This window comes from Salvelinus alpinus, chromosome 18, assembly GCF_045679555.1.
Source record: "Salvelinus alpinus chromosome 18, SLU_Salpinus.1, whole genome shotgun sequence".
Classification (NCBI taxonomy): Eukaryota; Metazoa; Chordata; class Actinopteri; order Salmoniformes; family Salmonidae; genus Salvelinus; species Salvelinus alpinus.
This window is the reverse complement of record NC_092103.1, coordinates 47,868,662-47,891,913: the sequence shown is the minus strand read 5'-3', so window position 1 is coordinate 47,891,913 and position 23,252 is coordinate 47,868,662. Positions and strand designations below refer to the sequence as shown.

The 23,252-nt window shown below is 48.2% G+C and overlaps 1 protein-coding gene across 1 annotated transcript in view; it reads left to right on the top strand.

The window, feature by feature from the left end:
* Window positions 1-23,252, top strand: part of LOC139544425 (netrin receptor DCC-like) — a 653,665-nt gene that overhangs the window by 608,066 nt on the left and 22,347 nt on the right. Inside the window, exon 27 of the mRNA XM_071351497.1 lies at window positions 9,975-10,235. Within this exon, the coding sequence (XP_071207598.1) occupies window positions 9,975-10,235 (261 nt within the window). The remainder of the gene's footprint in view (window positions 1-9,974; window positions 10,236-23,252) is intronic.

The following is a 23,252-nucleotide window of genomic DNA, read 5'->3' as shown; positions in this document are numbered from 1 at the left end:
TTGGTTACTGAGAGTAGGGCACCCTGGGTCTCTCAGCATGAGGTTACTAGGAGTAGGACACCCTGGGTCTCTCAGCATGAGGTTACTAGGAGTAGGACACCCTGGGTCTCTCAGCATGAGGTTACTAGGAGTAGGGCACCCTGGGTCTCTCAGCATGAGGTTACTAGGAGTAGGACACCCTGGGTCTCTCAGCATGAGGTTACTGAGAGTAGGGCACCCTGGGTCTCTCAGCATGAGGTTACTAGGAGTAGGACACCCTGGGTCTATCAGCATGAGGTTACTAGGAGTAGGGCACCCTGGGTCTCTCAGCATGAGGTTACTAGGAGTAGGGCACCCTGGGTCTCTCAGCGTGAGGTTACTAGGAGTAGGACGGCCTGGGTCTCTCAGCATGAGGTTACTAGGAGTAGGACACCCTGGGTCTCTCAGCATGAGGTTACTAGGAGTAGGACACCCTGGGTCTCTCAGCATGAGGTTACTAGGAGTAGGGCACCCTGGGTCTCTCAGCATGAGGTTACTAGGAGTAGGACACCCTGGGTCTCTCAGCATGAGGTTACTAGGAGTAGGGCACCCTGGGACTCTCAGCATGAGGTTACTAGGAGTAGGACACCCTGGGTCTCTCAGCATGAGGTTACTAGGAGTAGGACACCCTGGGTCTCTCAGCATGAGGTTACTAGGAGTAGGGCACCCTGGGTCTCTCAGCATGAGGTTACTAGGAGTAGGACACCCTGGGTCTCTCAGCATGAGGTTACTAGGAGTAGGACACCCTTGGTCTATCAGCATGAGGTTACTAGGAGTAGGACACCCTGGGTCTCTCAGCATGAGGTTAATAGGAGTAGGATGGCATGGGTCTCTTAGCATGAGGTTACTAGGAGTAGGGCACCCTGGGACTCTCAGCATGAGGTTACTAGGAGTAGGGCACCCTGGGTCTCTCAGCATGAGGTTACTAGGAGTAGGGCACCCTGGGTCTCTCAGCATGAGGTTACTAGGAGTAGGACACCCTGGGTCTCTCAGCTTAAGGTTACTAGGAGTAGGACACCCTGGGTCTATCAGCATGAGGTTACAAGGAGTAGGACACCCTGGGTCTCTCAGCATGAGGTTACTAGGAGTAGGGCACCCTGGGTCTCTCAGCATGAGGTTACTAGGAGTAGGACACCCTGGGTCTCTCAGCATGAGGTTACTAGGAGTAGGGCACCCTGGGACTCTCAGCATGAGATTACTAGGAGTAGGACACCCTGGGTCTCTCAGCATGAGGTTACTAGGAGTAGGACACCCTGGGTCTCTCAGCATGAGGTTACTAGGAGTAGGGCACCCTGGGTCTCTCAGCATGAGGTTACTGAGAGTAGATTCTGGGTCTCTCAGCATGATGTTACTAGGAGTAGGACACCCTGGGTCTCTCAGCATGTGGTTACTAGGAGTAGGGCACCCTGGGTCTCTCAGCATGAGGTTACTAGGAGTAGGACACCCTGGGTCTCTCAGCATGAGGTTACTAGGAGTAGGGCACCCTGGGACTCTCAGCATGAGATTACTAGGAGTAGGGCACCCTGGGACTCTCAGCATGAGATTACTAGGAGTAGGACACCCTGGGTCTCTCAGCATGAGGTTACTAGGAGTAGGACACCCTGGGTCTCTCAGCATGAGGTTACTAGGAGTAGGGCACCCTGGGTCTCTCAGCATGAGGTTACTGAGAGTAGAGTCTGGGTCTCTCAGCATGATGTTACTAGGAGTAGGACACCCTGGGTCTCTCAGCATGAGGTTACTGAGAGTAGGGTCTGGGTCTCTCAGCATGAGGTTACTAGGAGTAGGACACCCTGGGTCTCTCAGCATGAGGTTACTAGGAGTAGGTCACCCTGGGTCTCTCAGCATGAGGTTACTAGGAGTAGGACACCCTGGGTCTCTCAGCATGAGGTTACTAGGAGTAGGACAACCTGGGTCTCTCAGCGTGAGGTTACTAGGAGTAGGACGGCCTGGGTCTCTCAGCATGAGGTTACTAGGAGTAGGACACCCTGAGTCTCTCAGCATGAGGTTACTAGGAGTAGGGCACCCTGGGTCTCTCAGCATGAGGTTACTGAGAGTAGAGTCTGGGTCTCTCAGCATGATGTTACTAGGAGTAGGACACCCTGGGTCTCTCAGCATGAGGTTACTGAGAGTAGGGTCTGGGTCTCTCAGCATGAGGTTACTAGGAGTAGGACACCCTGGGTCTCTCAGCATGAGGTTACTAGGAGTAGGTCACCCTGGGTCTCTCAGCATGAGGTTACTAGGAGTAGGACACCCTGGGTCTCTCAGCATGAGGTTACTAGGAGTAGGACAACCTGGGTCTCTCAGCGTGAGGTTACTAGGAGTAGGACGGCCTGGGTCTCTCAGCATGAGGTTACTAGGAGTAGGACACCCTGAGTCTCTCAGCATGAGGTTACTAGGAGTAGGACACCATGGGTCTATCAGCATGAGGTTACTAGGAGTAGGACGGCCTGGGTCTCTCAGCATGAGGTTACGAGGAGTAGGGCACCCTGGGTCTCTCAGCATGAGGTTACTAGGAGTAGGTCACCCTGGGTCTCTCAGCATGGGGTTACTAGGAGTAGGACACCCTGGGTCTCTCAGCATGAGGTTACTAGGAGTAGGACACCCTGGGTCTCTCAGCATGAGGTTACTAGGAGTAGGGCACCCTGGGTCTCTCAGCATGAGGTTACTAGGAGTAGGTCACCCTGGGTCTCTCAGCATGAGGTTACTAGGAGTAGGGCACCCTGGGTCTCTCAGCATGAGGTTACTAGGAGTAGGGCACCCTGGGTCTCTCAGCATGAGGTTACTAGGAGTAGGTCACCCTGGGTCTCTCAGCATGAGGTTACTAGGAGTAGGTCACCCTGAGTCTCTCAGCATGAGGTTACTAGGAGTAGGACACCCTGGGTCTCTCAGCATGAGGTTACTGAGAGTAGGTCACCCTGGGTCTCTCAGCATGAGGTTACTAGGAGTAGGTCACCCTGGGTCTCTCAGCATGAGGTTACTAGGAGTAGAGCACCCTGGGTCTCTCAGCATGAGGTTACTAGGAGTAGGGCACCCTGGGTCTCTCAGCATGAGGTTACTAGGAGTAGGGCACCCTGGGTCTCTCAGCATGAGGTTACTAGGAGTAGGTCACCCTGGGTCTCTCAGCATGAGGTTACTAGGAGTAGGGCACCCTGGGTCTCTCAGCATGAGGTTACTAGGAGTAGGGCACCCTGGGTCTCTCAGCATGAGGTTACTAGGAGTAGGGCACCCTGGGTCTCTCAGCATGAGGTTACTAGGAGTAGGTCACCCTGGGTCTCTCAGCATGAGGTTACTAGGAGTAGGACACCCTGGGTCTCTCAGCATGAGGTTACTAGGAGTAGGGCACCCTGGGTATCTCAGCATGAGGTTACTAGGAGTAGGTCACCCTGGATCTCTCAGCATGAGGTTACTAGGAGTAGGGCACCCTGGGTCTCTCAGCATGAGGTTACTAGGAGTAGAGCACCCTGGGTCTCTCAGCATGAGGTTACTAGGAGTAGGGCACCCTGGGACTCTCAGCATGAGGTTACTAGGAGTAGGGCACCCTGGGTCTCTCAGCATGAGGTTACTAGGAGTAGGACACCCTGGGTCTCTCAGCATGAGGTTACTAGGAGTAGGACACCCTGGGTCTCTCAGCGTGAGGTTACTAGGAGTAGGACGGCCTGGGTCTCTCAGCATGAGGTTACTAGGAGTAGGACACCCTGAGTCTCTCAGCATGAGGTTACGAGGAGTAGGGCACCCTGGGTCTCTCAGCATGAGGTTACTAGGAGTAGGTCACCCTGGGTCTCTCAGCATGAGATTACTAGGAGTAGGACACCCTGGGTCTCTCAGCATGAGGTTACTAGGAGTAGAACACCCTGGGTCTCTCAGCATGAGGTTACTAGGAGTAGGACACCCTGGGTCTCTCAGCATGGGGTTACTAGGAGTAGGACACCCTGGGTCTCTCAGCATGAGGTTACTAGGAGTAGGACACCCTGGGTCTCTCAGCATGAGGTTACTAGGAGTAGGACACCCTGGGTCTCTCAGCATGAGGTTACTAGGAGTAGGACACCCTGGGTCTCTCAGCATGAGGTTACTAGGAGTAGGACACCCTGGGTCTCTCAGCATGAGGTTACTAGGAGTAGGACACCCTGGGTCTCTCAGCATGAGGTTACTAGGAGTAGGGCACCCTGGGTCTCTCAGCATGAGGTTACTAGGAGTAGGACACCCTGGGTCTCTCAGCATGAGGTTACTAGGAGTAGGACACCCTGGGTCTCTCAGCATGAGGTTACTAGGAGTAGGACACCCTGGGTCTCTCAGCATGAGGTTACTAGGAGTAGGGCACCCTGGGTCTCTCAGCATGAGGTTACTAGGAGTAGGACACCCTGGGTCTCTCAGCATGAGGTTACTAGGAGTAGGACACCCTGGGTCTCTCAGCATGAGGTTACTAGGAGTAGGACACCCTGGGTCTCTCAGCATGAGGTTACTAGGAGTAGGACACCCTGGGTCTATCAGCATGAGGTTACTAGGAGTAGGACACCCTGGGTCTCTCAGCATGAGGTTACTAGGAGTAGGGCACCCTGGGTCTCTCAGCATGAGGTTACTAGGAGTAGGACACCCTGGGTCTCACAGCATGAGGTTACTAGGAGTAGGACACCCTGGGTCTCACAGCATGAGGTTACTAGGAGTAGGGCACCCTGGGTCTCTCAGCATGAGGTTACTAGGAGTAGGGCACCCTGGGTCTCTCAGCATGAGGTTACTAGGAGTAGGACACCCTGGGTCTCTCAGCATGAGGTTACTAGGAGTAGGGCACCCTGGGTCTCTCAGCATGAGGTTACTAGGAGTAGGACACCCTGGGTCTCACAGCATGAGGTTACTAGGAGTAGGACACCCTGGGTCTCACAGCATGAGGTTACTAGGAGTAGGGCACCCTGGGTCTCTCAGCATGAGGTTACTAGGAGTAGGACACCCTGGGTCTCTCAGCATGAGGTTACTAGGAGTAGGGCACCCTGGGTCTCTCAGCATGAGGTTACTAGGAGTAGGACACCCTGGGTCTCACAGCATGAGGTTACTAGGAGTAGGACACCCTGGGTCTCACAGCATGAGGTTACTAGGAGTAGGGCACCCTGGGTCTCTCAGCATGAGGTTACTAGGAGTAGGGCACCCTGGGTCTCTCAGCATGAGGTTACTAGGAGTAGGGCACCCTGGGTCTCTCAGCATGAGGTTACTGAGAGTAGGACACCCTGGGTCTCTCAGCATGAGGTTACTAGGAGTAGGGCACCCTGGGTCTCTCAGCATGAGGTTACTAGGAGTAGGGCACCCTGGGTCTCTCAGCATGAGGTTACTGAGAGTAGGACACCCTGGGTCTCTCAGCATGAGGTTACTAGGAGTAGGGCACCCTGGGTCTCTCAGCATGAGGTTACTAGGAGTAGGGCACCCTGGGTCTCTCAGCATGAGGTTACTAGGAGTAGGACACCCTGGGTCTCTCAGCATGAGGTTACTAGGAGTAGGACGGCCTGGGTCTCTCAGCATGAGGTTACTAGGAGTAGGACACCCTGAGTCTCTCAGCATGAGGTTACTAGGAGTAGGACACCATGGGTCTATCAGCATGAGGTTACTAGGAGTAGGACGGCCTGGGTCTCTCAGCATGAGGTTACGAGGAGTAGGGCACCCTGGGTCTCTCAGCATGAGGTTACTAGGAGTAGGTCACCCTGGGTCTCTCAGCATGGGGTTACTAGGAGTAGGACACCCTGGGTCTCTCAGCATGAGGTTACTAGGAGTAGGACACCCTGGGTCTCTCAGCATGAGGTTACTAGGAGTAGGGCACCCTGGGTCTCTCAGCATGAGGTTACTAGGAGTAGGTCACCCTGGGTCTCTCAGCATGAGGTTACTAGGAGTAGGGCACCCTGGGTCTCTCAGCATGAGGTTACTAGGAGTAGGGCACCCTGGGTCTCTCAGCATGAGGTTACTAGGAGTAGGTCACCCTGGGTCTCTCAGCATGAGGTTACTAGGAGTAGGTCACCCTGAGACTCTCAGCATGAGGTTACTAGGAGTAGGACACCCTGGGTCTCTCAGCATGAGGTTACTGAGAGTAGGTCACCCTGGGTCTCTCAGCATGAGGTTACTAGGAGTAGGTCACCCTGGGTCTCTCAGCATGAGGTTACTAGGAGTAGAGCACCCTGGGTCTCTCAGCATGAGGTTACTAGGAGTAGGGCACCCTGGGTCTCTCAGCATGAGGTTACTAGGAGTAGGGCACCCTGGGTCTCTCAGCATGAGGTTACTAGGAGTAGGTCACCCTGGGTCTCTCAGCATGAGGTTACTAGGAGTAGGGCACCCTGGGTCTCTCAGCATGAGGTTACTAGGAGTAGGTCACCCTGGGTCTCTCAGCATGAGGTTACTAGGAGTAGGACACCCTGGGTCTCTCAGCATGAGGTTACTAGGAGTAGGGCACCCTGGGAATCTCAGCATGAGGTTACTAGGAGTAGGTCACCCTGGATCTCTCAGCATGAGGTTACTAGGAGTAGGGCACCCTGGGTCTCTCAGCATGAGGTTACTAGGAGTAGAGCACCCTGGGTCTCTCAGCATGAGGTTACTAGGAGTAGGGCACCCTGGGACTCTCAGCATGAGGTTACTAGGAGTAGGTCACCCTGGGTCTCTCAGCATGAGGTTACTAGGAGTAGGACACCCTGGGTCTCTCAGCATGAGGTTACTAGGAGTAGGACACCCTGGGTCTCTCAGCGTGAGGTTACTAGGAGTAGGACGGCCTGGGTCTCTCAGCATGAGGTTACTAGGAGTAGGACACCCTGAGTCTCTCAGCATGAGGTTACGAGGAGTAGGGCACCCTGGGTCTCTCAGCATGAGGTTACTAGGAGTAGGTCACCCTGGGTCTCTCAGCATGAGATTACTAGGAGTAGGACACCCTGGGTCTCTCAGCATGAGGTTACTAGGAGTAGAACACCCTGGGTCTCTCAGCATGAGGTTACTAGGAGTAGGACACCCTGGGTCTCTCAGCATGGGGTTACTAGGAGTAGGACACCCTGGGTCTCTCAGCATGAGGTTACTAGGAGTAGGGCACCCTGGGTCTCTCAGCATGAGGTTACTAGGAGTAGGGCACCCTGGGTCTCTCAGCATGAGGTTACTGAGAGTAGGACACCCTGGGTCTCTCAGCATGAGGTTACTAGGAGTAGGGCACCCTGGGTCTCTCAGCATGAGGTTACTAGGAGTAGGACACCCTGGGTCTCTCAGCATGAGGTTACTGAGAGTAGGACACCCTGGGTCTCTCAGCATGAGGTTACTAGGAGTCGGGTACCCTGAGTCTCTCAGCATGAGGTTACTAGGAGTAGAACACCCTGGGTCTCTCAGCATGAGGTTACTAGGAGTAGGACACCCTGGGTCTCTCAGCATGAGGTTAATAGGAGTAGGGCACCCTGGGTCTCTCAGCATGAGGTTAATAGGAGTAGGACACCCTGGGTCTCTCAGCATGAGGTTAATAGGAGTAGGACACCCTGGGTCTCTCAGCATGAGGTTAATAGGAGTAGGACACCCTGGGTCTCTCAGCATGAGGTTAATAGGAGTAGGACACCCTGGGTCTCTCAGCATGAGGTTACTAGGAGTAGGACACCCTGGGTCTCTCAGCATGAGGTTACTAGGAGTAGGACACCCTGGGTCTCTCAGCATGAGGTTACTAGGAGTAGAGCACCCTGGGTCTCTCAGCATGAGGTTACTAGGAGTAGGGCACCCTGGGTCTCTCAGCATGAGGTTACTAGGAGTAGGGCACCCTGGGTCTCTCAGCATGAGGTTAATAGGAGTAGGGCACCCTGGGACTCTCAGCATGAGGTTACTAGGAGTAGGGCACCCTGAGTCTCTCAGCATGAGGTTACTAGGAGTAGGACACCCTGGGTCTCTCAGCATGAGGTTACTAGGAGTAGGGCACCCTGGGTCTCTCAGCATGAGGTTACTAGGAGTAGGGCACCCTGGGTCTCTCAGCATGAGGTTACTGAGAGTAGGACACCCTGGGTCTCTCAGCATGAGGTTACTAGGAGTAGGGCACCCTGGGTCTCTCAGCATGAGGTTACTAGGAGTAGGACACCCTGGGTCTCTCAGCATGAGGTTACTAGGAGTAGGACACCCTGGGACTCTCAGCATGAGGTTACTAGGAGTAGGACACCCTGGGTCTCTCAGCATGAGGTTAATAGGAGTAGGACACCCTGGGTCTATCAGCATGAGGTTACTAGGAGTAGGGCACCCTGGGACTCTCAGCATGAGGTTACTAGGAGTAGGACACCCTGGGTCTCTCAGCATAAGGTTAATAGGAGTAGGACACCCTGGGTCTATCAGCATGAGGTTACTAGGAGTAGGGCACCCTGGGACTCTCAGCATGAGATTAATAGGAGTAGGACACCCTGGGTCTATCAGCATGAGGTTACTAGGAGTAGGGCACCCTGGGACTCTCAGCATGAGATTAATAGGAGTAGGGCACCCTGGGTCTCTCAGCATGAGGTTACTAGGAGTAGGACACCCTGGGTCTCTCAGCATGAGGTTACTAGGAGTAGGACACCCTGGGTCTCTCAGCATGAGGTTACTAGGAGTAGGGCACCCTGGGACTCTCAGCATGAGGTTACTAGGAGTAGGGCACCCTGGGTCTCTCAGCATGAGGTTACTAGGAGTAGGACACCCTGAGTCTCTCATTATGAGGTTACTAGGAGTAGGGCACCCTGAGTCTCTCAGCATGAGGTTACTAGGAGTAGGACACCCTGAGTCTCTCAGCATGAGGTTACTAGGAGTAGGGCACCCTGGGTCTCTCAGCATGAGGTTACTGAGAGTAGGACACCCTGGGTCTCTCAGCATGAGGTTACTAGGAGTAGGGCACCCTGGGTCTCTCAGCATGAGGTTACTAGGAGTAGGACACCCTGGGTCTCTCAGCATGAGGTTACTAGGAGTAGGACACCCTGGGACTCTCAGCATGAGGTTACTAGGAGTAGGACACCCTGGGTCTCTCAGCATGAGGTTAATAGGAGTAGGACACCCTGGGTCTATCAGCATGAGGTTACTAGGAGTAGGGCACCCTGGGACTCTCAGCATGAGGTTACTAGGAGTAGGACACCCTGGGTCTCTCAGCATGAGGTTAATAGGAGTAGGACACCCTGGGTCTATCAGCATGAGGTTACTAGGAGTAGGGCACCCTGGGACTCTCAGCATGAGATTAATAGGAGTAGGACACCCTGGGTCTATCAGCATGAGGTTACTAGGAGTAGGGCACCCTGGGACTCTCAGCATGAGATTAATAGGAGTAGGTCACCCTGGGTCTCTCAGCATGAGGTTACTAGGAGTAGGACACCCTGGGTCTCTCAGCATGAGGTTACTAGGAGTAGGACACCCTGGGTCTCTCAGCATGAGGTTACTAGGAGTAGGGCACCCTGGGACTCTCAGCATGAGGTTACTAGGAGTAGGGCACCCTGGGTCTCTCAGCATGAGGTTACTAGGAGTAGGACACCCTGAGTCTCTCATTATGAGGTTACTAGGAGTAGGGCACCCTGGGTCTCTCAGCATGAGGTTACTAGGAGTAGGGCACCCTGAGTCTCTCAGCATGAGGTTACTAGGAGTAGGACACCCTGAGTCTCTCAGCATGAGGTTACTAGGAGCAGGACACCCTGAGTCTCTCAGCATGAGGTTAATAGGAGTAGGGCACCCTGGGTCTCTCAGCATGAGGTTAATAGGAGTAGGGCACCCTGGGTCTCTCAGCATGAGGTTACTAGGAGTAGGGCACCCTGGGTCTCTCAGCATGAGGTTTACTGTCCAGATACAGAGAGTACACACAGACAAATGTACTTATATTTTGATAATTATTTTGTTGTTTTTATAGCTACAAGATATAGATCAAAGACAACTATAATATAACAACTAACCAGTGGTACTAGCTAACTAATTAACTAACAGGTGTAACTAACTAATCTGTTTCTCTGTCTCTCTCTCTGTGTGTGCAGCGATATCGACAGAGGGCAGTGCCACGCTGGGGGTACAGCAGCAGACCTTGATTGGCAGCAGTAGCAGTCAGCCAGGTATAGGAGGTAAAGGAGAGCTCTCTCTGCCTGGCACAGAGGAGGTTGGAGGCACCTCGATCCGTTCCATCCCCACCGCCTGCGTCAGGCCCACGCACCCCTTACGAAGCTTCGCCAACCCTCTCCTGCCACCACCCATGGGCACCATCGACCCCAAGGTCTACACACCCATGATGCCACATTCAAGTGAGTTCAATGTAAGGGACTGGGTTTGCCGCTAGCGCTGGGTGATACCATAACGTGACTTATGGACCTTCATATTCGTGCTTCTACACCTGCATTGCTTTGCTGTTTTAGGGTTTTAGGCTGGGTTTACTTTGAGATATCAGCTGATGTACGAAGGGCTATATAAATACATTTGATTTGATTTGATATTCACATCCATGGCCAATATAACCAGAAATATAAAACAAATGTTTTAAAGGCAGATTAAAAATATGTTGATTTCTACAACCTGATTTCTGAACAATGGACCTTTACCTAATTGTCTCATATTTACACATTACAGAAAAAGGGGATACCTAGTCAGTTGTACAACTGAATGTATTCAACTGAAATGTGTCTTCCGCATTTAACCCAACACCTCTGAATCAGAGAGGTACGGGGGGTTCTGCCTTAAATCGACATCCACGTCTTCGGCGCCCCGGGGAACAGTGGGTTAACTGCCTTGCCCCGGGGAACAGTGGGTTAACTGCCTTGCCCCGGGGAACAGTGGGTTAACTGCCTTGCCCCGGGGAACAGTGGGTTAACTGCCTTGCCCCGGGGAACAGTGGGTTAACTGCCTTGCCCCGGGGAACAGTGGGTTAACTGCCTTGCCCCGGGGAACAGTGGGTTAACTGCCTTGTTCGGGACGACAGATTTTTACCATGTCAGCTCGGGGATTCGATCCAGCAACACTTTCGGTTAGTGGCCCAACGCTCTAACCACTAGGATACCTGCCGCCCCTCCTCCAGGAAGTAGGTTGTGCTACAGAAGGAAGTAGGTTGTGCTACAGCAGGAAGTAGGTCGTGCTACAACAGGAAGTAGGTTGTGCTACAGCAGGAAGTAGGTCGTGCTACAGCAGGTAGTAGGTCGTTCTACAGCAGGAAGTAGGTTGTGCTGCAGCAGGAAGTAGGTTGTGCTACAGCAGGAAGTAGGTTGTGCTACAGCAGGTAGTAGGTCGTTCTACAGCAGGAAGTAGGTTGTGCTACAGCAGGAAGTAAGTTGTGCTACAGCAGGAAGTAGGTTGTGCAGTAGGTTGTGCTACAGCAGGAAGTAGGTTGTGCTACAGCAGGAAGTAGGTTGTGCTACAGCAGGAAGTAGGTCGTGCTACAGCAGGAAGTAGGTCGTGCTACAGCAAGAAGTAGGTCGTGCTACAGCAGGAAGTAGGTTGTGCTACAGCAGGAAGTAGGTTGTGCTACAGCAGGAAGTAGGTTGTGCTACAGCAGGTAGTAGGTTGTGCTACAGCAGGTAGTAGACCGTGCTACAGCAGGAAGTAGGTTGTGCTACAGCAGGAAGTAGGTTGTGCTACAGCAGGAAGTAGGTTGTGCTACAGCAGGAAGTAGGTTGTGCTACAGCAGGAAGTAGGTTGTGCTACAGCAGGAAGTAGGTTGTGCTACAGCAGGAAGTAGGTTGTGCTACAGCAGGAAGTAGGTCGTTCTACAGCAGGAAGTAGGTCGTGCTACAGCAGGAAGTTGGTTGTGCTACAGCAGGAAGTAGGTTGTGCTACAGCAGGAAGTAGGTCGTTCTACAGCAGGAAGTAGGTTGTGCTACAGCAGGAAGTAGGTTGTGCTGCAGCAGGAAGTAGGTTGTGCTGCAGCAGGAAGTAGGTTGTGCTACAGCAGGAAGTAGGTTGTGCTACAACAGGAAGTAGGTTGTGCTACAGCAGGAAGTAGGTTGTGCTACAGCAGGAAGTAGGTTGTGCTACAGCAGGAAGTAGGTTGTGCTACAGCAGGAAGTAGGTCGTTCTACAGCAGGAAGTAGGTTGTGCTACAGCAGGAAGTAGGTTGTGCTACAGGAGCTCCATTGTCTGGCACCACTACTACTCAACAGAACCAGTTATCTTTATCATCATCGATGATGTGAGAGCCATCAAGTCAGTATGTTAATGCTTGAGCTTATTAGATATCCGTTATTAAATGGGTGAAAGTGATTTGGCCCGTAGCGAAGGTAAACGGCAGTTATGTGATTAGAAAGGTAAGGGAGAAAGACGGTCTATTCCTGCCCGAGGAATACACACACACACACACACTACACACCACACACCACACACACACACACACACACACACACACACACACACACACACACACACACACACACACACACACACACACACACACACACACACACACACACACACACACACACACACACACACACACACACACACAGGAATAGCCTTTCCCTCTCTATCTCTCTATCTCACTTTCACTCTCTCTCTCTCTCTCTCTCTCTCTCCCCTCTCACGCAGGCAGGAACAGCCTCTCTCTCTCTCTCTCTCCCCTCTCACGCAGGCAGGAACAGCCTCTCTCTCTCTCTCTCTCTCTCTCTCTCTCTCCCCTCTCAGGCAGGCAGGAACAGCCTCTCTCTCTCTCTCTCTCTCCTCATCATCCAGGCAGGTATAGCCCTTCCCTGATGATAGAACTAAGCTCATAATGCATTTTTTATTTCCTATTCTTCAACAATCACTGGGTACATATTATTCATTTATGTCCAAAAATATATGTAAGCAACTAAGGCTTCTATCTGTAAATCACTCTGATAAAGAGCATCTACCTAGATTACATGTCTGAGAATGAAGGTGACGAACTGTATGCGAGAAAACTTCCTCCTGGGTGAAGGGCATTAGCTTAGCCCATTGAGCCTCTGTAAAAGGCTGCAAGCACCCGTCGCAGCAGAACTGGAGAGCATTTCTCTGGCGGGCTGCGTCTTTACTGTGTTCGCTTGGCTTTTAGCTCGTGGAAATCAATAAAATAGAATCTTTGGAGGAAATCTCCCAGTCAGTCTGGAGAGGTAGTTTTAAAGGATGTTTAGCCCAGCAATAGTATCAGTTTGGGACTGTCCAGTAGAATGGTTGTGTCCCAAATGGGACCCCTTTCCCTTTAAAATGTGTCCCAAATGGGACCCCTTTCCCTTTAAAATGTGTCCCAAATGGAATCCTGTTCCCTTTAAAATGTGTCTCCCAAATTGAACCCCTTTCCCTTTAAAATGTGTCCCAAATGGAACCCCTTTCCCTTTAAATGTGTCCCAAATGAAACCCTATTCCCTTTAAAATGTGTCCCAAATGGAACCCTTTTCCCTTTAAATGTGTCCCAAATGGAACCCCTTTCCCTTTAAAATGTGTCCCAAATGGAACCCCTTTCCCTTTAAAATGTGTCCCAAATGGAATCCTGTTCCCTTTAAAATGTGTCCCAAATGGAATCCTGTTCCCTTTAAAATCTGTCCCAAATGGAACCCCTTTCCCTTTAAAATGTGTCCCAAATGGAACCCCTTTTCCCTTTAAAATGTGTCCCAAATGGAACCCCTTTCCCTTTAAAATATGTCCCAAATGGAACCCCTTTCCCTTTAAAATGTGTCCCAAATGGAACCCCTTTCCCTTTAAAATGTGTCCCAAATGGAACCCCTTTCCCTTTAAAATGTGTCCCGAATGGAATCCTGTTCCCTTTAAAATGTGTCCCAAATGGAACCCCTTTCCCTTTAAAATGTGTCCCAAATGGAACCCCTTTCCCTTTAAAATGTGTCCCAAATGGAATCCTTTTCCCTTTAAAATGTGTCCCAAATGGAACCCCTTTCCCTTTAATATGTGTCCCGAATGGAATCCTGTTCCCTTTAAAATGTGTCCCAAATGGAACCCCTTTCCCTTTAAAATGTGTCCCAAATGGAACCCCTTTCCCTTTAAAATGTGTCCCAAATGGAATCCTATTCCCTTTAAATGTGTACCAAATGGAACCCTTTTCCCTTTAAAATGTGTCCCAAATGGAACCCCTTTCCCTTTAAAATGTGTCCCAAATGGAACCCCTTTCCCTTTATAATGTGTCCCAAATGGGACCCCTTTCCCTTTAAAATGTGTCCCAAATGGGACCCCTTTCCCTTTAAAATGTGTCCCAAATGGAATCCTGTTCCCTTTAAAATGTGTCCCAAATGGAACCCCTTTCCCTTTAAAATGTGTCCCAAATGGAACCCCTTTCCCTTTAAATGTGTCCCAAATGAAACCCTATTCCCTTTAAAATGTGTCCCAAATGGAACCCTTTTCCCTTTAAAATGTGTCCCAAATGGAACCCCTTTCCCTTTAAAATGTGTCCCAAATGGAACCCCTTTCCCTTTAAAATGTGTCCCAAATGGAATCCTGTTCCCTTTAAAATGTGTCACAAATGGAATCCTGTTCCCTTTAAAATCTGTCCCAAATGGAACCCCTTTCCCTTTAAAATGTGTCCCAAATGGAACCCCTTTTCCCTTTAAAATGTGTCCCAAATGGAACCCCTTTCCCTTTAAAATGTGTCCCAAATGGAACCCCTTTCCCTTTAAAATGTGTCCCAAATGGAACCCCTTTCCCTTTAAAATGTGTCCCAAATGGAACCCCTTTCCCTTTAAAATGTGTCCCGAATGGAATCCTGTTCCCTTTAAAATGTGTCCCAAATGGAACCCCTTTCCCTTTAAAATGTGTCCCAAATGGAACCCCTTTCCCTTTAAAATGTGTCCCAAATGGAATCCTTTTCCCTTTAAAATGTGTCCCAAATGGAACCCCTTTCCCTTTAAAATGTGTCCCGAATGGAATCCTTTTCCCTTTAAAATGTGTCCCAAATGGAACCCCTTTCCCTTTAAAATGTGTCCCGAATGGAATCCTGTTCCATTTAAAATGTGTCCCAAATGGAACCCCTTTCCCTTTAAAATGTGTCCCAAATGGAACCCCTTTCCCTTTAAAATGTGTCCCAAATGGAATCCTATTCCCTTTAAATGTGTACCAAATGGAACCCTTTTCCCTTTAAAATGTGTCCCAAATGGAACCCCTTTCCCTTTAAAATGTGTCCCAAATGGAACCCCTTTCCCTTTAAAATGTGTCCCAAATGGAATCCTATTCCCTTTAAATGTGTACCAAATGGAACCCTTTTCCCTTTAAAATGTGTCCCAAATGGAACCCCTTTCTCTTTAAAATGTGTCCCAAATGGAACCCCTTTCCCTTTACAATGTGTCCCAAATGGAACCCCTTTCCCTTTAAATGTGTCCCAAATGGAACCCCTTTCCCTTTAAAATGTGTCCCAAATGAAACCATATTCCCTTTAAAGTGCACTACTTTTGACCAGAGTCCCCATAGACTATTACTTTTTTAGCCCATAAAAGTAGTGCATTATATTACAGAGAGGGAACCATTTGAGAAGCAGTCCTGAAGGACGTTTTTTCCTTACAGAGCCTGTCTATTTCATCTCCATTCCCTGGCGAATGGCTCCAGGCTGTTTCAGGTGTTGTCAGGCAACAGCAGGAGCCCAGTCTCTCTTCTATAGAGAGGAAAACATCAGACATGCAGGTCTTTGAGGGAGCCAGCTATTGGGAGAGATTGATATTTATTGATTTCGCAAAGTGGTGTGCTGTGAAACAAAGCGGTTTAAATTACTTTGGTCCACGGAAATGCTTTACAGTAAAGGCCCTCCAGATATTTAGCCATTCTGATGCTGACAATAGACCATGGGTATATACAGTACACTTCCGTGCTTACAGTAAGTTACACATCGTGATAGTACTGTGTTTACAGTAAGTTACACATCGTGATAGTACTGTGTTTACAGTAAGTTACACATCGTGATAGTACTGTGTTTACAGTAGGTTACACATCGTGATAGTACTGTGTTTACAGTAGGTTACACACCGTGATAGTACTGTGTTTACAGTAAGTTACACATCGTGATAGTACTGTGTTTACAGTAAGTTACACATCGTGATAGTACTGTGTTTACAGTAAGTTACACATCGTGATAGTACTGTGTTTACAGTACGTTACACATCGTGATAGTACTGTGTTTAGTAGCGACAGTTAGAATGCTGAGTGGAGAGTAGCGACAGTCAGAATGCTGAGTGGGGAGTAGGGACAGTCAGAATGCTGGGTGGAGAGTAGCGACAGTCAGAATGCTGAGTGGAGAGTAGGGACAGTCAGAATGCTGAGTGGAGAGGAGGGACAGTCAGAATGCTGATTGGAGATTAGGGACAGTCAGAACGCTGAGTGGAGAGTAGCGACAGTCAGAACGCTGAGTGGAGAGTAGGGACAGTCAGAACACTGCGTGGAGAGTAGGGACAGTCAGAACACTGAGTGGAGAGTAGGGACAGTCAGAACGCTGAGTGGAGAGTAGGGACAGTCAGAATGCTGAGTGGAGAGTAGCGACAGTCAGAATGCTGAGTGGAGAGTAGCGACAGTCAGAACCCTGGGTGGAGAGTAGGGACAGTCAGAACACTGAGTGGAGAGTAGGGACAGTTAGCCTGGTACTTCTGCAGTGGAATATTGAGTTGTGGGTGCTAACATTGTAACGTAATAACATCAACACATTATTGAGGTTTTGATTGAACACTCAACAATGGACGTGATATAACATCTTCCATGAGATCACAGGAAGTAACACCATAACTATACTATTGTTTTTTTTTTGTTCACTCAAATGACACATTAGCCTAAAAAGTATTATGTGGACGAGGGAGACAGCAGCCATAGATTTGGGTTGTGTTACGTAGCTATAGTTCAGCATTAGTATCATTGAGTGCAAATAGTTTTTGGGAAAAGCAATGATATATCGTTAACCGTATCTGAACAGCTGTAATGTGTTTCCAAGTCAACGTTTTTTTCTTGATGTGATCAAGACACTTATAACAAAAATAAATGTTACTGATGTCAATAACACAGTCTGATCCAACGGTCGCCTCGAAAGCAATGAATAAGGAAAACATTCAATCTATAAGCAACACAAGTTAGGTGGCCTGGATTTAGATGAAACTCTCTGAGTTAAATATAAATTACTGAGGAACAGTCGGACTGATTGAAGTGGAGGAGGAGCTGTAGGAACAGTCGGACTGATTGAAGTGGAGGAGGAGCTGTAGGAACAGTCGGACTGATTGAAGTGGAGGAGGAGCTATAGGAACAGTCAGACTGATTGAAGTGGAGGAGGAGCTATAGGAACAGTCAGACTGATTGAAGTGGAGGAGGAGCTGTAGGAACAGTCAGACTGATTGAAGTGGAGGAGGAGCTGTAGGAACAGTCGGACTGATTGAAGTGGAGGAGGAGCTGTAGGAACAGTCGGACTGATTGAAGTGGAGGAGGAGCTGTAGGAACAGTCAGACTGATTGAAGTGGAGGAGGAGCTGTAGGAACAGTCGGACTGATTGAAGTGGAGGAGGAGCTGTAGGAACAGTCAGACTGATTGAAGTGGAGGAGGAGCTGTAGGAACAGTCAGACTGATTGAAGTGGAGGAGGAGCTGTAGGAACAGTCAGACTGATTGAAGTGGAGGAGGAGCTGTAGGAACAGTCGGACTGATTGAAGTGGAGGAGGAGCTGTAGGAACAGTCGGACTGATTGAAGTGGAGGAGGAGCTGTAGGAACAGTCAGACTGATTGAAGTGGAGGAGGAGCTGTAGGAACAGTCGGACTGATTGAAGTGGAGGAGGAGCTGTAGGAACAGTCAGACTGATTGAAGTGGAGGAGGAGCTGTAGGAACAGTCAGACTGATTGAAGTAGGCTAGGCTAATTATTCCTAATCATGTTTGGATTGCACTGAGCCACCGGGTACCTTGATGTTACTCTGTGTTTAGTGAAAGCTAGTTTACAGGTCATGAGCGACCAGTAGCTCGCAGGCTGTTAGTGATTTGCTCGTATATACACTGAGTCTACAAAGCATTACAAATACTTTCCTAATGTTAAGTTGCACGCCCCCCCCCCCCCCCTTTTGCCCTCAGAACAGCCTCAATTCGTCGGGGCATCGACTCTACAAGGTGTCGAAAGCATTCCACAGGGATGCTGGCACCATGTTGACTCCAATGCTTCCCACAGTTTTGTCAAATTGGCTAGATGTCCTTTGGGTGGTGAACCATTCTTGATACACATCGGGAAACTGTTGAGTGTGAAAAAACCAGCAGCGTTGCAGTTCTTGACACAAACCGGTGCACCAGGCACCTACTGTACTACCATACCCCTTTCAAAGGCACTTAAATATTTTGTCCTCTGAATGGCACACATTCACAATCCATGTCCCAGTTGTTTAAAGGTTTAAAAAAAAATTTTTTAACCTGTTTCCCGCCCTTCATCTACACTGATTTGAAATGGATTTAACAGGTGACATCCATAAGGGATCATAGGTTTCACCTGGATTCACCTGGACAGAGCAGGTGTTCCTAATGTTTTGTCCACTCAGTGTATATTCTGAGGTATAATCAGTCGTGTCATATTACACCATTATTACACATGAATACACCATTATTACACAATAACACACCATTATTACACAATAAAACACCATTATTACACATGAATACACCATTATTACACCATTATTACACATGAATTCACCATTATTACACATGAATACACCATTATTACACATGAATACAACATTATTACACATGCACACACCATTATTACACATGAATACACCATTATTACACATGAATACACCATTATTACACCATTATTCCACATGAATACACCATTATTACATATGAATACACCATTATTACACATGAATACACCATTATTACACATGAATACACCATTATTACACATGGATACACCATTATTACACATGAATACACCATTATTACACCATTATTCCACATGAATACACCATTATTACATATGAATACACCATTATTACACATGAATACACCATTATTACACATGAATACACCATTATTACACATGAATACACCATTATTCCACATGAATACACCATTATTACATATGAATACACCATTATTACACATGAATACACCATTATTACACATGAATACACCATTATTACACATGAATACACCATTATTACACATGAATACACCATTATTACACATGAATACACCATTATTACACATGAATACACCGTTATTACACCTACAGCAGTGGTTTCCAACCTGTGATCTGCCAATTTGTTTTGATTCGTTTTTTTGTTTTGTTTTTTTCCATAAATTATAACAGTTCAGAGTATTAATGAAATTATTTGTGTTTTTTCATTACTTTTCACAATGCAAATTGTTTGTAATAATAATAATTATTATAATAACAATTGTTATGTTCACTAGTAAAATTGACAGAATTTTACTGCCCAGAAATGTTTTGTTTAAAAAATGATGCGACTATGCGAATCGTGGTCCTCAAGAGATTGAGGGTATTTGGTGGTCCCTTTGACAGAAAAGGTACAGCTGACCTACAGTACACTATAGACAGGGCTGGCCCTAGCCTTTTAGGGGCCCTAAGCAAAATTGAAATATGGCTCCCCACAACTTCTGGGCTAAACATTTTAGTGGCCCACCTCTTGATTGAGAAAAAAATTCAAGTTATTGAGTACATTTCCTGCACTTCTACTCATTTTGCCATGAGGCAGAGAGAAGATTTTTTGCAGTTTTGAAGCTAATTTCCTGCAATTCTACACATTTTGCCATGACTATTGCCATGTTAAAACTGCAATATGTAACTTTTTGGGTGACCCGTCCAAATTCACATAGAAATATGAGTTATAGATCTGTCATTCGCATTGAAAACAAGTCTAAGAAGCAGTCGATCTGTTCTATGCGCACAATTTCTCTGTGTCCCGTTTTTTAAGTTGAATTTTTGCATCTTCTACTTTCGGTTTTGTACACCAGCTTCAAACAGCTGAAAATACGAACAATGTTTTGGTTAGGGAAAAGATATTTCACAGTGGTTTAGATGGTACAATGATAGTCTACACTACATTTCCTGTTTTGTCACGTTCTTGGAAATGAGCGGACCAAGGCGCAGCGTGAGCATAGTTCCACATATTTATTTAAGTGAAACTAACGAAACAAAATAACAAAACTTACAAAGACCGTGAGGACGTAGTGCCCAAACACACTAACAAACAATCAATATCCCACAAATGCAGGTGGGGAAAAAGCCTACCTAAATATGATCCCCAATTAGAGGCAACGATTACCAGCTGCCTCTAATTGGGAACCACACAAACCACCAACCTAGAAATCTAAATACTAGATAACTCCCCCAGTCACGCTCTGACCTAAACACCATAGAGAACCGAGTGCTCTCTATGGTCAGGGCGTGACGAACATAATCTGAAATTACGGCAAACTATTATAATTTTAGCAACCAGGAAACGTCTGAGCGACATCTGAGTGAGAGTGACTAACAAAACCAATGAGTCCCTCTGAAGGTCAGGCCCCCATGATTACTACAAGTTTAGATCGCTGACTAGACTCATTTACCAATCTAAAACATTATAGCTGACAGAGCAGTAAACATTTCATCGACAGTAACTTTGAGGAGACATGCTCGTCAATGACCTGTCATTCCTGAATAAACTATGGACGGTAACGAGATCAGATGGGGAAATAACTATTACAAAAAAAAATGTGAACGAGACGAGACGAGAAATCCACTTGAGACTAATGGATATTTTAATTTGACATAAAGCTCCTTTTCATCTGTTTTGTCCAATCCTAAGCATGCATGCAGAATATTTAATGCGTTCCTGTTATTGGCAGAATTGGCATTTTCCAGTTGTGTGGTCTGATTGAGCTGTTCTGCCCGGCTCTCCCACACAGCTCCCAGGAAGTCTCTTCAGTCACTCTTAAATCTTTTGAACTGATGCGAAGCCAGGACACTGGACTTGTAAACTAACCTCAACTAGAAACTATGTTTACTCCTTTTTTTCTCCTTACTTTTTACGTAGCTACGTTTGCTTTGATCAAATCAGAAGCTCTTTTTTACTCCTCGTCTGTGTTTGCCGTTGTCCCGCAAAATGTGAGTTGGTATACAAAATGGCATTTTTGTAAAGCGACATTTCTCCCCTTGTCAAGGAAACCATTGTTATTTAAACGCTTTGACATTATGATGGGGAGAAAAATGTGAGCTGTAAATTGGTTTAACCTGTAGCCAAGACTTTATAGCCTATAGGGTTAATTATGGCTGGCATTGGTTACAATCTGCCACAATGTTTCCAGCTAAGATATTCAAAGGGATTGTAGGCCTAGTTGGACAAAGCTATCTGAATGTGCACAACATTAAATATTCATTATGTAATAGAAGGTGGAAAAAAGCACTATTATGTGGCTAAAATGGTGTCGAGTTTTAGTCGACTGATAATAACTAAAACTAATGAAGGATGAAATGACTCAAAAAGGTATTTTAAGACTCAAAATGAATCTAAAATAGCTGTCAAAATGAACACTGTGACATGGGCTAATGGAATGACTGTCGGTGACTGTGGGTGACTGTGGGTGACTGTGGGTGACTGATGGTGACTGTGGGTGACTGTCGGTGACTGTGGGTGACTGTTCGGTGACTGTGGGTGACTGTGGGTGACTGTCGGTGACTGTTCGGTGACTGTGGGTGACTGTCGGTGACTGTGGGTGACTGTCAGTGACTGTGGGTGACTGTCGGTGACTGTGGGTGACTGTGGGTGACTGTCGGTGACTGTGGGTGACTGTCGACTTGACATTAAGAAGAGAAAAACCGCTGATGCACAATCACATGTCGAAATTGCACCTTTTATATTTCCGATAATTGTAACTCTCAACAGTAGGTTGACTGAGTTCCTAAAAATAAAAATAAACGCTCTCTCTTATGTCGCTTATGCCTGGAACCGGACCTGACTATAGAATAAAATCTTACAGTACAGACTCATCCTTTACAATGCAGGCTGAAGGTACAGTACGTTTTGTGTTTTAGATGCACTTCCGATAAAGTTTAAAAAAATGTATTTTTAAGGTTGACAATAATTGACTGCACGACTGTAATCAATGTTATCAGTGGTGAGCCAACCATTGTCTCTCCAGCCCAGTCATGGTCCTTCCTCCTACACCAATCAGTTGACCGCATCACTGAGCTCTGTAGGTGATTCTCTATTCTTTTGTGTTATTTCCTTTCCCTACTCTCGCTATGACGTCATCGTGCCTCTCCGGCCTGTGTCTCTCCCAGTGGCTCTCGAGGGGAGAGTTGATTATTGAGTCTGGAGCCAGAGCTTTCCCACCTCCCTCCCACTGTTGTTAGTGTGACTAGCAGGTGCTGCTGTAATTTACAGAGTTAAATTATGCAGATAATACCCAGCCCAGGTAGCTCATTTAGATGGTCAGGCGATTAATCCTGGAGACGGAGAGATGCAGAACCCCCACGCTGCTCTGTGCTGTCAGCGCTGTCCGTCAAGCACAGGCTGCTCCCTTCCTCCCTCCCTCCCTCCATTTCTCCCTCCCTCCCTCCCTCCCTCCCTCCCTCCCTCCCTCCCTCCCTCTCTCTCTCTCTCTCTCTCTCTCTCTCTCTCTAACTCCCTCCTCCCTCCTTTATCCATTTATCCCTCCCTCCCTCCCTTATCCCTCCCTCCCTCCCTCCCTCCCTCCCTCCCTCCCTCCCTCCCTCCCTCCCTCATCTCTTTCTCCCTCCCTCCCTCCTCTATCCCTCCCTCCCTCCCTCCTCTATCCCTTTCTCCCCTCCCTCCCTCTTCTATCCCTTTCTCCCTCCCTCCCTCATCTCTCCCTCCCTCCCTCCCTCCTTTATCCATTTCTCCCTCCCTCCCTCCTCTATCCCTCCCTCCCTCCCTCATCTCTTTCTCCCTTTCTCCCTCCCTCCCTCCCTCCCTCCTCTATCCCTTTCTCCCCTCCCTCCCTCCCTCCTCTATCCCTTTCTCCCCTCCCTCCCTCCCTCCTCTATCCCTCCCTCCCTCCCTCCTCTATCCCTTTCTCCCCTCCCTCCCTCTTCTATCCCTTTCTCCCTCCCTCCCTCGTTTGCTTGCCTGCCTACAGCCACAATCCTTGCAGCAGCAAAAACTCTCTGCTCCCTGCTTCCATTCATCCCGCCCTCTTATCACTCCCTCCCTCACTCCATACTTCCTTTCTCTTCCTCATTAGCTTGCCTACCAATACACAAAATTGTTAGAACACCACCACTCCCTCCCACCTTCTCTCATCCCTTATTTTACCTCTCGTTCACCTGCCTGCCTACCTACAATCCTTACAGCAGCACAACTCGCTGCCTCAATATCTTAAGAACAAAGGCCTTTTTACAAAACCAC